At 46.9% G+C, this 16,773-nt stretch overlaps 1 protein-coding gene across 1 annotated transcript; it reads left to right on the forward strand.

Annotated features, from left to right (window-relative positions):
* Positions 1-569: 569 nt before the first annotated feature.
* On the forward strand, positions 570-1,364 carry LOC8040866 (the record flags this gene model as incomplete). The annotated part of the gene is made up of 1 exon (XM_029986133.2): positions 570-1,364. A coding segment is annotated over one exon (795 nt), but the record flags the coding sequence as incomplete, so codon positions are not given.
* Between the last annotated feature and the right edge of the window lie 15,409 nt (positions 1,365-16,773).

Genomic DNA, 16,773 nt, shown 5'->3' on the forward strand with positions numbered 1-16,773 from the left:
ATGACAAAACTATAAGGCGCATGAGCGTCATCTCAGCGGCTGTTAGATTTTTGTCATTATACTCACCTCTTGACCACGTCGGTGGCTCCGACATTCCACTTCCGGTGCTCGCACGAGAAGGACGCGGAATCATGAGCTCCCCAGGGGCGTTATCAACGGCCCTGGCTGGCCGCGGTTCCTCGGTTTCAACGACTGATAGCGACACTCGCATTGTGCTGTCTACGTTGCCGTCAGGAATTATCGTACGGAATTCTGTGTTGCTGCATTGCGACATCACTGGGAGGCCATACAAGATAGGCGATTTCAAGGCTGAAATACAACGTCTGGGTGTGATGGGGGACATTGAAGCCTTCAGAGCATACCAGATGAATCATCTGTGGATCATCACGCTGAAGACGGCGGACGCCAAGCAGCGCCTGGTCGACGCTAAGGAGCTCTGCATCAAGGACAACCGCTGCCTCGTCGTAGACCCAGACAACGCGGACGTCCGTATGAAGCTTCACTGGATCCAATTCCACGTGTTCGACGAATCTGTGTAGATCGCCCTCGAGCCTTTCGGCAGGGTTCAAGAAATTGCACGGAAAAAGTGGAGGGCAAAAAGCGTCACCGGTGTCCAGTCGACAACGAGGCTTGTGCGGATAAGCCTGAAGGAGGGCGTCACCCAAGAGCGCCTCCCACACCAGCTGAAGATTGCTGGCGGCAATGTCCTCGTCGTTGCGCCGGGGCGCGCGCCACTGTGCCTCCGGTGGAAGGGAAGAGGACATATTCGACGGGAGTGTCGTGTCCCAAGGTGCGACGGATGTCATCGCATCGGGCACGAACGTGAGAACTGCGCTAGGAGCTACGCAGCCGTGACGCAAAAGGCAGCAGGGACCGGAGACGGTACAACCCTTGAGATGGAGGAGGAGGAAGCAGAGGATGCCGCACGGGAAACGGAGCCGGAGGTACCCGCTCCTGTGCGTAAGGACAAGGCCGCTGTTGCCGCAGCAGACGGTGTCAACACCCCGGGGGAACAGTACGGAAAAGACACGGAGGAACCAGCCAGTTCACAAGGGTCTAGCGAAGGGTATGACGTCGCGGTTGTCCCCCAAGACCAAGACCCAGAGCAGCCAAGCGGTGCAGGTAGCCAAGTCACAGAAACAGTCGACAAGGAGGGCGCTAACGTAAGACACGTCAATCACTACGATTCCGACATGCACGAAGCCGGCACGGAGTTGAAGCAGCGGCAGGGCGGGCACGCTGGGGAGGGCAACCTCACAGCGTGCTCCGAGTTCAAGTGGCGAACGCAGATGGTGAAGAAGGAGCGATTCAATCCGAACCTACGCATGCCGCAGGAAGACCATCGACGAACAGCTCCTCAATAGGTGGGTACGCCTTGTTACTCATTTCAGTGCAATCTCAACGTCCGTTTCTCTTGAGCCAGACCCCCCCCCCCCCCCATTCCCATAGTACGCAATGAAACCGCTCAAGTTTGTTACCTTTAACTGTGTCAGCCTGGTGGCCCCAATCACAAAGCAGTAGATGCTAAACACACTTTTGCAGAGGAAGGTAGACGTCGGGTTCTTGGAAGAAAGCAAGATTTCTACAGACAGCCAGGTGCATGGAATGAGTCGCTTTGTAGAACGGCACTTTACTTTGTTTCTGTCGAAGGCAAGCGGACAGAGTGGGGGCACGGCGATCATGATTCGCAAGAAAAAGAGAATCACAGTCTGCCCTGAGCGGGAGACCGACAAGAATGGACGAGTTTGCAGCGTGGAAGTGTTGCATCACGGGGAAAGACATAAATTAGTGTCGGTCTATGCTCCCAATGAGGCGGGTGATCGAACAGACTTTTTCAAGAACCTGCGGCAACACGCAGACACACCGTGCAAGACGGTGCTAGCGGGTGACTTCAACTGTGTGCTGCCTGAGCGTGAGTGTTCTAAGCGCTTACGTTCCGACGCCAGTAGGGTTGAACTAAGGAAGATACTGCGAGATCTCGATCTTGTAGACGCTAAGGAATATGCATCAACAGAAGATCCGGCATACACCCATTGGCAGGGAGACTGCCATGCCAACTTACATCGCGTGTATCTTTCTGGGGACCTCAGAACAGCGTCGCCGGTGCTCGAAGTTTGGCCTGTAGCCTTCTCGGACCACGCCATAGTCACGGTAACATTGGGAAGACCCGCCCCCCGAGTCCAGAAGTCCACATGGTGGAGCGGCTGGAAGCTGAACGAAAGTCTGCTCGAGGACAAACCACTGCGCGTTCAGATTAAGGAGCTGATCGAGAGCAGAAGCAAAGGTAAGGTCATGGATGCAGTGATCTGGGAGGAGCTTAAAGAAGAGATAAAGCTTGCAGCCTTCAGGTACAGTCAAGCGAGGGCAACGCGGGCGAAGGCGGAGAAGCGCTTCCTGACACAGACGCTGCGAACCCTGATAGTGGAAGAAAATTGAACACCTGGAGTTTTTACGCAAGATATCCGGGAGTGCGAAGGCCGTATTCTTGAGCTCTTAGAGGAGGAGTACCGTGGAATCATGATCCACAACAGAACGTTGTTCTCGGAAAAGGGCGAAGAGCCGCAAAAAGATATTCAAGACGAAGGAGCGGTTGGATGCTACTCGCAACAGGGTCGAAATGCTACAGGTTGGCGAGAATGAGCTAACACGACAAAACGAAATAGAAGACGCATTTTTGCACGCATAAACCAATCTTTTACAGGGGTGGAGGAAAATCAGGTACACCCAAGGTCCGAAGGAGCGCTCCCAATGATCTCTGCAGCCGTCAGAAAACAAATGAACCGGAAGATAACGATCTCGGAAGTAAAGAAGGCCATTAAGGATCTAACCCAGTGCAAGTCTCCGGGAATCGATGGACTTGGTAGCTCCTTCTACGAGGCATACGTAGAACTGCTGAGCCCGATCCTTCGAGAAGTTTTTTCAGATATACTCAGGCGAGGACTTCTGCTACCCTCCATGCGTAATGCTGTCACTGTCCTGACTCCCAAGAAGAAGGCACAAGGAACTCCAGAAGTTGGTAACTTCCGTCCAATAAGTCTACTGACCAGTGACTATAAGATCCTAGCTAAAATCATAGCAAAACGTCTGGAATGAGGACTCCGAGACGTCATCGGAGAACATCAGACCTACGGAGTCAAGGGCAGAACCATCAGCACCAATCTGCACACGATGCGAGTGGTGTACGAGGCGGCGCAGGTGCTACAGTGCCCGTTACACTCTAAAAAAAAAGGTGTCAAGGGAGAGTAAGTGCCCTAACTTACTCTCCTTTAACTCTATCTGCATGGAAGTTACTCTTTCCCGACCGCTTCTTTCGATGATACTCTACCTTAACCCTCCCTCGACCTCGAGAGTAACTGTAACGAGAGTTAGTTTCTCCTCGCGATATCACGGGCTGTCGATAGATGGCGCCGCTATGGGTTCGGCGCAAGTTCGACGCTGTTCGGCGCAGGTATTTTTTTCGTTTTCTCGGGGAAACCTTTTTTTCCTATCCGCTTTTCTTTTTTTTTATTCTTTCTTTTTTTTTTGGGGGGGGGGGAGATGGGGCAAGGATGTTTTAATAAATGCGTTGGTACAGCCTGCCTTAACGGGTTTATATTTCAGTATTTATTAACTTAATTATTACCTGCGGCAGGAAGATCATTGGAGCGGGGGACACTCCTTTATCCAAGCAATAGGCAATTAATGTTTTTGCTAGACAGATATATTAAACAATAAACATATAGATCAGTGTGTAAACGGGTGTATGAGCCGATGCTGACGCGCGTGTGCGATTATGTTTCGTTACATAAGTGCCTAGGGTTGTTATGTAGCCCAGAGATGTTTTTGGGGCATTGTTATATTTTTGGGGGGTCGTTTCAAGTTACTGCTGAGCCCGACCTCACTGATCGTAGGAACAGGTATATGTATAAAAAAAGTATTTTTTCCACATTCGCATTAAAAGCAAGCAAAGAGGAAAACCTCCCTCCGTGACAGAAGAGGTCGGCTTCGCGCGGTCTATTGCATACGCCACGTGACGACCATTTCATAAAGCGTCGCCCTAAACACGGCGTTCGTTTCGAAGCCATGTATAGGTTCAAAAAACCTATACATGGCGGCAAGCCAGGTTTATGGTACGTGACACTAGGGGCTCCCTTATTTTCACCGCCGTGGAGAAAATAAACGACGGAGCCAGAGCGTTTGGAAAAGTTGTTAGCGATGATTTCCAAACTTGTTATGCGGTCTTTTTTTGAGTCATTAAATAAACCTGGCTTGACTACTACCTTTTTTCAATCTTTACATCTTATTTTCCGAAGCGCGGCAGTCGATCAGTCTTCTGCTCTGTTCAAGAAAAGCTCTGGGGGGTTAAACCTTTAAGTCTGCACAGTTTGCTACATCCTTTAACTGTTTTAACCTCGCTCTCCGAAGCTCCCTTGACAGGAAAATTTTCGATAAAAGGGAACATTCAAGATCGCTGCTCTTTTCCGCTGTTCATCAAACAGTTCCTAATGTATAGCGGAAGCACCGTGTAGCATTCCAGATATCGATATTTGTGGTACGGATCTCACTGGCTTTAAATATAGATACATTAGTGTGTATTACAGAAGTCTTATTTCGCTGTCCAACAGAGCCACATTTAAACTGCCATTGACGGGTTCACCTTACGTTCAGTTGATTCTACACAGCAAGCGATAGCTCAATTATTTTTGGGAAGAACGTAGACTGCTCTATGTCGCCCTACGATACGTTAAAAAGTATGCTAAGCTTCTTATGTTCAGTGTTCCCGAGGTACGAAACACGGACGACAGAAGCTCAGTTGAAATGAATGAGCGAAATTGTCTGTATGTTCTGTAACTAGCGGTAGCTTCCTCCATCTAGCATGGCCTTTGAAAAAGCCTGCGTCTAGAGTGCCGTGGTACTCTTGCCAAGCGTTCAAGTGCCCACGTCCGGTGGCACTCTAAGCACGCATTGGAGTGCAATCCGAAGGCCCTAAATGGGCTGTACAGAAGACGTGCGTCAGCGCGTCCCGAGAAGCATAGCCTGCCGCATCCGTAAGCTAAAGAAATCCGATTTACAAAAAATATTTCACCATCGAAGAGCTTCGGAAGTGAGGGAAGTGTCGCAAGCGGAAATTTAGAGGACCCAGAGGAAATTAGAGAGTAAATAAATTTAGAGGAATTTAGAAGATAAATAAATCTGTCTTTTAGAGACGGCCAAATTTACTTATAAGCTTCGTCTTGGTACCAATCCAGCCAGCTGAAAGCCATGATGTGGAAAGATTGTGAACTATAATTTGGTCTCCTGTGTTTGTTAGTTACCGAATCGACAACAAACCAGCACCGACCAACCAGCTCTTTTACGACGCAAATAGTTTCACGAAAAAACTTTAAAAAAAAACTTCGAAAAAACAAATAAATAAACACAAAAAAGATGGTGTGGAATGGGCATGCTGCGGACACTAAAGTTCGTTAATATTTTTTTCTTATTTTTTTTTTTTTGTATGGAGCATTAGTGCAAGCTGGGTGCAAGGTGCGCAAGGAACGAGCGAGGCGCCCGTTGAGTCCGGATTCCCTGGATTACCGCCTTCGGACGCACACGCTGTCCTCAGTTGCCACACAAAGCCTTTAGTCATGGATCGGGGACTTTATCCCCCGTAAGCTGACAGCGCGGTGGAAACTACATGCTTGTTAGACCGTTTGACTGCCAGTCTCGCACCACGTGATCACCCCTTCTCCGCATACACACGCGAGGCGAGCGAAATCAAGCGATAGGAGTCAGGCCACTGAATGGTTGGCTAACGCTTAGCTTCACCGCATTGTCAACCTAGAGATGAACGAAATAAGAGCTCACCTCTACAATCAATTTCCGGCCTGTTATCGCCTGACATCACTTTCTGCGCGCGAAACCTCCAACCTTGAAAGCAACAAGATCGTTTTGCCCACGAGCAAGCTTCCCGGAACTTTAGAACGGATGCCTTGCGAACGATGGGGCCTAGGAAGAGTAGCGCTGCCATAATTTTTTTTTTTTTTTTATTTTTAATTCTGTTTTTGATTTCACGAACGGTTTCGGAATATATGACCGAATACCGTTTTGGCATCTCCACAGAACTAAGATTTAGTGACACTATGAATGTTAACCATTTTGTTCTTAGCACGAGACTGAGGCAGGAAAAGAGGAAAGTTTCAAAGTAGAAGAAAAATGAACAGTCGAGGACACGTCCTCGACTGTTCATTTTTATTCTACTTTGAAACTTTCCTCTTTTCCTGCCTCAGTCTCGTGCTAAGAACAAAATGGTTAACATCCACCAGCTCGCCTGCGCAATCACTACATTATCATTTATTACTATGAATGTGTCATTGATAGTAGGTATTCCATGCGCAATTATGCATAAATATATAGGACAACGATAATTTGTTTGTTATGTTTGTGAACACGGAAAATACATAAATGAATTAATTAATATATTTATAAAAGTATCTGCTTCACATTTTTTCTCAAGAAGGTCATTCTCGCGCGCTTCATGGGTAACAACAGAATCATTTAAGTACTAACGTGTGCACTTATATGGCAGAATTTTTTTTTATTTTTATACAAAAGAACCTTACGTTAATTTACCTTAATTACTTTTCTAGATAAAATTTTCCCTATAATAAGGGACGTGCTTAAATGCATATATGCTTCTGTGCAACCCTGCTGTCATTGCTGCCAAGAAAAGCAAACATCTTTTTGATAGGACAGGTCAGGACTGCTTATATTATAAATTTGAAATAAACACCCGTGCCAAAATCACCGGTGCATTTCCAATGAGAGGGGCCGCCATCCCGTGCTCGCCTGGCGTATAAATGATCAGTGACTCGTCATTCGTAATCTATAGATAGTATTTCGGATGAAAACATTATTTCAAAGCAAATGAGAGCGAAATTACAGTCGATATGCCAGAGTGAATCGTTAATTAAACAAGAGTCCCACCTACACCAAATCTATGACGTCGCGCTTAGGCGGTGGTGCAGCCTGTTGAACGGAGCATGGCCGAACGCTTCACACTTCGGAAAATGGGTACATGCAGCGCGTCGTGCGCGGAGCTCTTGTGTGCAAACGCGTGCTTGTTTACACGCAATGAGTTGGTGTACACTCGATTCAAAGGTCAAACTGTTCGTGAGAGATTATTCGGCGTGAAGTCGTTCTGCCTTTCAAGATTTGCGACACTGGTTCACGCTGTACATGAGACACGCGGAGCTAGTGCAGCACGACCGCTAACCTGAGGTCGTTAACGTGCATCACGCGCTATACTTAGTTTCACCTCCGAATGAACCGCAGATGCTGTTTCAGTGCTTGTGCATCCGCGAGCGCTCGTGTGCCCGCCGAGGCGTCATCCAAAACAATTAGCTAGCGCTTTTAGCACGTGTGACCAACAATGGTCCATGCTGAGTTGAGACGAAGTATTCCTGGTGTTCATAGCACGTTCTGCAGAATGAGCTTGCGCTCCTCGTGCTCCTAGCTCCAACCAGTCAGCGACTCGCGCGGGCTAGCGCGAAATCCTCCCTTTGAAACAGAAATTTCTAGCGCAAGCGGTCATTCCGCGAAAACACCTCTGAAGGCTGCACTTTCGTGCCGGTAGCCTTCGCTGTTTAAGGACAAGCCTCGGGCACGTGCTGCATTCGCGCGGAAATATATTTTGGTGTTGTAGTAGTATTTTGAAGTGCAGGAGAAAAGCTGGAAGCCACCCGCATCTATTTCACGAGCAGAGTGCTCGCGAAAGTAGCGTAAGTACTTTTAACGTAAGCTACCACTTTTAGAAACAGATTGTAATTGTTTGAATAATCTTCTATTTGTTATTTTTTCCCAAAAAATTGATTCGTGATTGGAGTGATCTCCGAGAATACCGGTCACCAGTGATACCTGTATAGTGCCATATTGGCGTGACATTTGAGTGCTGTGCTCTTGATGCATCGTGTTCCTTTTTATTATTCCTGTTTTTTTTTTTTTTTTTTTTTTTGCAATTTGGCAACTGGACTTTTATGTAGTCGGACGCTGTGTTTCTCTGTCTGTGACAATTTGATAGTTTATGTACGAAATTAATCCCTAAAATAATGCCCTCTGCTCACTGTAGGCATTTTATAAATAAATAGAACAAATAAATATCCGCGGGAAGGGTGCGCTAATAACTGAATGAATAATTTTCGATTAGTCTTTCAAAGGTTGGTATTTTACGGCAGTTAATCATTCAAATATTAAGCTCAGATCTGTTTTTGTAGTGAATTGGCAAGTGGAACCATTCGCGGGTTTTAGAGATTCGAAGAGCTATCGCTGTAAAATGGTAAACACTCTCCAATGTACTTTTTTTTTTTTTCGGACATGTTGGTTTGAATATATTTACTGTGGCGGATGCTTTCAACGCGTGAGCTCTTGTTTATTGGGGGCATTCGTTCAGTAGTGCACCCGCTCTCTCTTGCCTCGGTATTACGTATATCATATGATAATTAACCCCTCCAACTAGCAATCCGGAAAATGGGTTTTATCGACGTGTTTGATCCGCTATGGCAATCAGTTTGTTGGAGGATGCTTCATCGACAAAATCGTCTCGTCGACACTGCGCTGTCCCATCGACGGTTTCATCAAAACGAGCGTTGTGTCGTTTCACAACATAGCTTGCTTTGCGATAGCATTTATGGGCGAGCCCTGCGCACTTTACGCGTCCGTAACGGTCCGCCGGTCGGTCGTCTGTAACCATACAGCAGATTGGAGCCACCACGTAACCACAGTGGAAATAGCGCTCCATATAATAGTTACAAGGTCACGTGACAATAATCCGTGCGGGCGATGTAAACATCGTCACTGATGAATCCATGAATCCCGAACAAGAGCTCTGCCGGACAAAAGCTTTTCGATGACCCGTACGAAACCTCAGCACTTTTTTTCAGAGACTGAGATAAAAGTACATCCTTTTATGACTACACATGAGCAAAGGGTTAATGAAGAATTTATTTTATTTTATTGCCGATCTTGATATGAAGACCGTATCTTTGTTTCTGGAAACCGAAAACTACGATAAGAAATGTCTCGATACGGGCTCATCGGGGCCGCCAAATGGGGCTGCCGATGTCTGCGTCAATGCCTCGTCATTCCGTCGCGACCAAATGCATGGGACCTTTCGCTCCAGATTATTATGTTGACTTTACGACCTCGAGAGAAAAGCTTCGTGCTCTAACTACGGGTTTATGAACTCCATTTCGTGTCCAGTGAAGAACCCCGTTGCGATTGACAGGACAAGAACATATTCTGAAGCGTGTTTATACAAGGACGGCTCTATGACTTTACGCTCCAACATGGCACCAAGGCACTGATAGCAGACGATAACGTCGTGTTTGGTTTAGAGTTGAGCCGGAAATAACGTCAGCTGCAAAACGCAAAACGCAAAAAAAAGAAAAGAAGCGAGCACAAAGAAGTCGCCAAATGCCCCACGACTGACACCCCACCCTTTAGCCCCGCCTTTAAAAGGCTAGCTTGATCAGAAGCCCATGACTCGAATCCCCAGATCATACGGCCAGGTCCTCACCGTGACGGTTGAGCCTTCTGATTTTAATTAAGAGACAGTAAGTGTGCACGCGAGCGTGTGTAACGTAATCATGCCGTCATTTGTAGACCCTCAACATATTAGGTTAAAGCCCGCTGTACAAACGGGACGTTCTGCAGGGAAGAACCTTCTCTCCCGAAGCTGGAGACGGGGAGGGAAAGGGCCAGCGTTGGGTGGAAAGGGCGTCTAGAGAATGGGATTAGCCTCGGGGCGAGCCATCCTCTCGAGAGTGAGTGGGGACGGAACAAAGCTGCCGTGGGTAGGGAGCCTTCATGTGCGCTTTGCTGGGGGTTCCGGCTACCAGGTGGAAGATAAGCTTGTCAGACGGCGACCTCGGATGCGAGGACGGGCACGTCAGAGAATTTGAAAATAGCTGCTTGATTAGCCGGAGGACCCAGTGCGGTCTACTGGCTCTAGAAGGTGACTCAGATGAAGAAACTCGCTTTGCTCCAAAACACTAAAAGCATTCTGGAACGTGAACTCTTGACACAAATAAAAATAACACATGCATGAAAAACTACGAAGGCACCTAAGCTTTTTCCTATGATGTGAAAATGCGCGAGCATTACAGGCAGAGTTATGTTGGCGCAACTTGCAATAAAGAAAAACAAAATTATGTCGGCGCAACTAGGCGCAACGAATAGCGCGCTAGTTTCACGATCAAGAGGGCCTAGCTTCGAAACCGGGCAGGGGATGATTTTTTCTCGTGTTCTTATTTTATTTCGTTTATTTTTTGTTGTTTGGTCACGTGACAATAAAAATCACATGAACAGAATTTTTTTTTTGGCCACGTCGCCAGAGATTTTTTTTATTATTATTACTTCTTTTCTTCTGTCTTTTTTTTTTTCCCTTTTTTTCGGTTTACGCTCCCTTTTGCAAAACTCTTTGCACCTATTTCGCGTTACATTAGCGTTAGCCAAATCATTTTATTTATGGCAGGGAATTCTGCCGTACGTATCTTATGTTACTATTACCAACCCTGGCTTACAATACGCATAGAGAATTTCGTCCGGCAACCAGTTTGGGAATGACGAGGCCAAATTTGTGTTATAATTTTTTTGAGGTATAAGCATAATTTCGGCCTCGTTATCCGTCGGTCTCTATGATTGGCTCTTCAAGTATCTTTTGGGAAGGCAGACGACTGGCATTTTTAGTGTGCACGTCTGCCGACCAGAGTGAACATTGCTGAAGCGCCTCCAGTGTGATTTTGGCCGTAAATAACTGGAGGCCCCGGGCAAACCCACCCAATGTAGAAAAGTATCTACCTTTCTCGTTTCATAGAGAACTATGAAAGGGACGAATCCCAGCCGAGTCAAACTAGAGGCTTGCAAACGCAATCGTGTTGACAATAGCTCCAAGGAGTTTGTATGACCCTCTCTGGCAGTGTGCAGAGGGTAAAGGCACGGAGGTAATATATGCCTTCGCCTAGTCACCTCGCAAACGGTTGGGTATTGGCTGCAGAGATCCATTTCGCTTTGTTTTATTACGGGATTATAGCTTGATTTCTGTGTTCCTAATTTCACAGACAGAACGAAATCGCTTTTCTCGTGTGGCGTCACGGCGGTGAGAGAGAAATGAATCAGTGTACCGGAATTCGACGCTTGTGCTCGTTCTATGGCGCTTCTAAAAACCGTGTGATCACGGCTGTCCAATTAACGTCAACAATGCATAAACTGCAGTTACTTGTACTCGTATTGCATCGTGAGGGAACGACTATGCCTGGGTAAACAGGAATAGGGAGAATGGGTGCGTGTGATTTGTTGAAGTTCGAATCAACAAATCAAGCTTCAACGAATGCGATAGTATTGCATTCACTGAACCAGCTATATGAGTTCTGCCCAGTGGTGCCTCAGCTAAATTAAAAAAAAAAAATCCACGTTGAAAAAAAAAAAATGTCTACGGTGATTCGAGCCGCTCCCGCGCCGAATCATGTTTCACGTAAGCGTAATCTTGGGGTCGATGCACGACGAGTTGTCTTCAATCATAAAAATAGTTCGATTACGATTATTGGCAGCGCTAAGAATTTGAAAGCCAAGCAGTGAAGACAACGGTGTTCTTAGAAATATTATATACATTTTATTTTACACTGTTTGACTACGCTGCCGTCGTTATGTTCTTGAATTATTGGCTAGCTTGTGGCGGACAGGGAAGTCTTGCAGGACCATATGATAGGACCTACACTAAACCTGCCGCACTTCAAAAAATGTTAGTCCAATGCATACAAGCTTGTTCAAGGCGGACGGAGCGTTGCGCATCCGGCAAAGCGCATACAGTCGCTGCCCGCGGCGTTTTTTTTTTTTTTTTTCGAGCAGCGAAATAATTTTTAGTCAAGCAGCTGGCCCCCTCTTCGGCGGGTTAAGCCGGATTAACGGAGGCGTCTCCTAATACATTCTCCATGTTTTCCCCTCGGGGGAGGGCGGTAAACAGGTGGGGGAGGGCGGTGAAGGAAGGAAAGGTGGGCAGGAGAGGAGGAAACGTAAAAAAAGTGGAAAGCGCGAAATGTACGGCGGCCTTTAAGACATGGAACAATGCTGGTTGAAGCTCGCACAGGGATTCTGCACGTGAGGCTCTAATGCTACACCCGTACGATCGCCCACATGTGGTTGGTATTTTAGACTACCGATCTGGCGCAATCCACATGTTTGCGTGCATGTTCTTTTTTTTTTTTTTTGGTGGGCATGTTTTGTTGTTTTGTTTATTTTGAGGCATAACCTAGTTAGCTTCGCTGGTGCTCCGAGGCAACGCAAAAGTGGCTGACGATTTTCTTGAAAATCATATTGCCTCTTTTTTTTTTTTTTTTCGTTGGGAGACATTTGATTTATCATTCTCTTTTTAATTTTGACATTAGGCTTCAAGCTGAGTTCGGAGCGTCGTGTCTGCCAGACTCTTTTTGTCTTCTTGCTCTAGAGTTGTCATGTTTAAGCAATCTCTACCACATTGGTTTTTTGGATACCCGGCAAGCAAATAGCAACAGAGACAAACGAAAGAATTCGAGCACCCTTCTCCCGCACGGAAGGGGGGGGGGGGGGGGGGAAGGCGCACGCACCGACGGCCTCAAAACGGAATGCTTACAAGGTCGCTCGGCCTGGTGCAAGCACTCGTTCTTTCCCTGGGAAAGGGCGAGAGAGGGTGATGAGAGAACAGTTCCCCTCCCGTTTTCCCCACACTGCCCTACACCATCACCAATCTCTTCTAATCTCTTCTTTGCAAGCGAAGAGGACTCGTCCTTGAAGGAGGACTCCCTTCATTTCTAAGCTGACAGTCTCGAGCGAGCTAAGCGCCCACCGGACCAGTTATCACCTGCCTCGCTCTCTGCGCGTGGTTACAGGAGGGAGCGTGATCACGTGGTTAAAGACAGACGTGCGATTAGTTCACCGGGCACCCCTTAGCTTCCTCTACACTTTCAGCCTAGGAGTGACGGAGCCCAGCACGCAAAACACACACACTAAAAAAAAAAAAGAGACGAAAGCGTTGAGAGGCGCGCGCGGGCGCGCGCGGCAAAACGCCGACGCCGTCGAGGCGAGATCTCTTTGCTTTAGGGCATTTCGCCATCGGAGCGGCGTAGGGAGGCCTACCCGAAAGCCGGCGCACTCAGCTCGCGGACGAAGACGTCTGTCACGTGATGTTTACTGGGCGCACCGTCGACACCTCTGCGTAGGCTCGCCGACGGCAGCTCTTCCGTGACTTCGTTGCCGCGACCTCTTGTCACCATTCAACCGCACTTAAAAGGTAAGTAGCTCATTTTCGCATGCGCCTTGAGAGATAATCGAAGTGCAGAAGGAATGAAAGACGCGTAACTTAACGCGATAGCGCGTGTTGTGTCAGAAAACGCGCTCAACCTTGTTGCTTCTGCTTTCCCCACTCAGTTGCACGAGGGCAACGCATCCTCGCATGAGACTCGACTCGATTGATGTGTCCAGGACAAGGGCTCATATCCATGGGAGTTCGGTTTGCTCTGGTTTCTTCCAAACACTTTTTGTTCGTACCTTTTCGCTTTCCGGTGCCGTAAGAAGAACGGAAGAAATCGAAAACGCCGAACCGCACTCATTGAATAATTACGATGGGCGCTCTCGCGTGCTGAAATTTAAAGAGAGGATGTCATGTTTTTCTTTAGTCTACTTATCTGTGTAAAAAAAAAAAAAAAAAAAAAGTTCTTGGCTTAGGCAGTGGTGTGTTCGTTTCACATCGTGCATCCCCGCTCCGCGAATGCGGCCACCAGACGGTCATGTTACATGTCGAAAAATTGCCTTTTTGGAGCGTTGCGGAGGCTGGCGGCAGCGTGCTGAAGTTACGTGTTTTACTCGTTCGTCGGTATTCGCTGAAAAAGTTATTTAAAACCCTGTGTAAGCCGTGAGGCTTGCCGTTGAGAACACGTCAAAAGGTTTACGGAAGCGCAGTGCCGTAGGAAAAAGGCGCAATTCGTCGAGATCAAGTTTACCGCGGCGTGATCAAAGCTTCCTTGGCACGCCGAAGCGCTGCGTCTCTCTGCCTTCGCGCGCTTGGATACCGATCAAGAATCGGCGCCGCGGCAAAGTTTTGAAGGTGTGTCGCGCGTAGATGTTTTTGGGCATCATATATCGGGCACGGAGTTCTGGGTCGTCCAGCTGTTCCGGCAAGTTGCTTTGAATAAAGGGGGAAAACAATATGGACGGTTGCTCTTATGCACTATTAACCATGTTCCATATCTGCTCTAATGGATCACATGGCAGCACAAATAGAGCAACGCTGTGGAGCAAGTTTGGTTTTTGAAGGCAAAACTACAAGACAGCGAGAATTAAAATTTTTGAAGCGCGACCCATACGGTCGTGTGCAGTCCCTTGGCCAATCACAATTAGGCGAGTCGCGCTCAAACGTCAAGTGCAATAAAGTAGGTTTATAATGGTTCGGCACTAATCAGTGATGAGGAGCTATCGTGCACAATATTCTGTAAATAGTCTAACAACGAAAAAAGACGTACTGAGTGCGACACAGTTTGTGCGAACAAGTAATCGCTGGTTTTTCCAGTTTTTCTCTTTGAAACCAAGGGATGTCATCGAAGTTATCATTGCTACGGAAAGAGCTCATATAATGTAAGCAAAAACATTTCGTGCTCGCTAATACTAATTGGAAGTAAAATGTGCCGATGTTGTGTTCGCGCTAACAGTATCATGATGTGTACCTTCCCCTCCTCGTTCGTTGCCACTGGCCCCTGGATCAAGCTCTTTCTGGACCGCAAGTGCCGGAAGTTACAAATACAGGGTGTCACAAAAGAAAATTTACACAGTCTTTTTTACTGCAAAAATAAACTAGGCATCGCCGAACGCTCATTCTCCGCCCAAAGGTAGAGCTAGAGGTCACAGCCAGATGCCAAAGTTTCAGCCTGATCCGATAACTTAATCAAAAGTTATAAGTGATTTTCTGAAAATTTCAATGGGAAAATGGAGCCCATTTTTGCCCGTTTTCGGTTTCTGGTGCCATAGAGCCCCATGTGTTTGAAAACTCTGTCGGCGGCCATTTGCCCATTGAAATTTTCAAAAAATCGCTTATAACTTTTGATTAAGTTATCGGATCGGGCTGAAACTTTGCCATCCGGTTGTGACCTCTAGCTCTATCTTTCGGCAGAGAATGAGCGTTCGATGATGCCTAGTTGATTTTTGCAGTAAAAAAGACCGTGTAAATTTTCTTTTGTGACACCCTGTACAGTCGTCGGGGTAAAGTAAAATGCTGCTCCAGAAGCACATATGGCTTTACACACATCGCACTCGTAAAACACATTTACACGTCGATTCTTTATTGTCATCCGAGCATGCGAAGGCGCAGAGACGCAGTGCTTTTGTGGGCCAGGGAAGCTTTGATCACGCTGCTAGACCGGTGAAACGTGCTTTCGACAAGTTGTGCCTTTTTCCTGTGGCACTCTGCTGCCGTAAAAATTTCCACGTTTTCTCAACGGCAAGTTTCACGGCTTACACAGGGTTTTAAAAAACTTGTTTGGCAAATGACGACAAACAAGTAGAAAACATGTCTTCAGCCATCTGCCGCCATCCTCCACCACGTTCCAAAAACAATTTTTCAATGTGCAAGATGGTTGTTCGGTGGCCGCACTCGCGCTGCAGCGAGCAAGTGGGGATGCGTGATCCGGCAATTGTCATAGAGACCGGTAGTTCGTTCGTTTCGCGGTAGGCCTAGCGGGCGAACGACGACCGTGCTTGCATAACATACCGCAGGATGGCGCCAACAACATCATTAGATGCTGGCTGGAAGCAGACGATGACGTGCCACCTGCTTTGGCCGCTATGATTTATTAAATACTTTCAGCGGATATGATGTGTTACCGCTCGATAATAAATAGGACTGAGGTACACAAACCACCTCTGTCCCACGGTGACCTGAGAGAGCACTGCCATAGACGGAAACAATTTTGTCCTTTTATGAAATTAAGGAACACCAAGTTACTCGCTTATATTTCCCTACGTAAAAGCAACTATTAAATTATGTGCTTGAGCGAAAAGTAGCCACTTTCCGAGATAAGTGTTCAACTTTTACTTTCCCTTTATAGTTGCTTCCCCTTGGCTGAAATGGTTATTGATGCTTTGCATGGGAGGAAGTGAGGTGTCAATCATTGTTTCAGTGGCCCCGATTACTTGAGGAACACTCGTATGACTCTTCCTCGCTATATTTGCATTTTAAAGGGATGCTGAACCGAAATCTGGATTCCACAAAACACGGCAGCAAAAGCGTGCAACGGGATGCTACAAACACCAAAAGATCACCCATATAGCGATATCTCAACCATATTTTTTTAAAAAAGGAGGCGCATGTGACAGATATGTTGACGTCTTGTTTCTTTGAGAAAAGTCGAGAAGGAGAGGGAATCTTCTTGCGTCTTCCTCGCCTCGTCGCCTTGATGGGGCAAAGCGAAGAGAGGAGAGAACCAGATACGTTGACTCCACGTCCCTCGTTGGCCTCGTTCAATCTCGATCTCTTTTTCCAAATATACGGCCGTCCCTTCGAAATATCACCTTAGGAGTAGTGTTGTAAGGATTGTAGCGTCCCATCTACAGCTCCTGCATTGTTTTCTGAAATCCAAATTTCGGTTCACCACCCCTTTAAGGAAAAGTGCATGTTACGACGTGTAGTTAATTCGCTCTGTTAAAATAGTTTTATTGCCCTACAGTTGTCGAAGACTGAACTGATTTACTAAATGGATCGAGATTTAAAGGCATTTTGCGTTTTTACTTTCTATC

This window comes from Ixodes scapularis, unplaced genomic scaffold, assembly GCF_016920785.2.
Source record: "Ixodes scapularis isolate PalLabHiFi unplaced genomic scaffold, ASM1692078v2 PGA_scaffold3__209_contigs__length_174095766, whole genome shotgun sequence".
Taxonomy (NCBI): Eukaryota; Metazoa; Arthropoda; class Arachnida; order Ixodida; family Ixodidae; genus Ixodes; species Ixodes scapularis.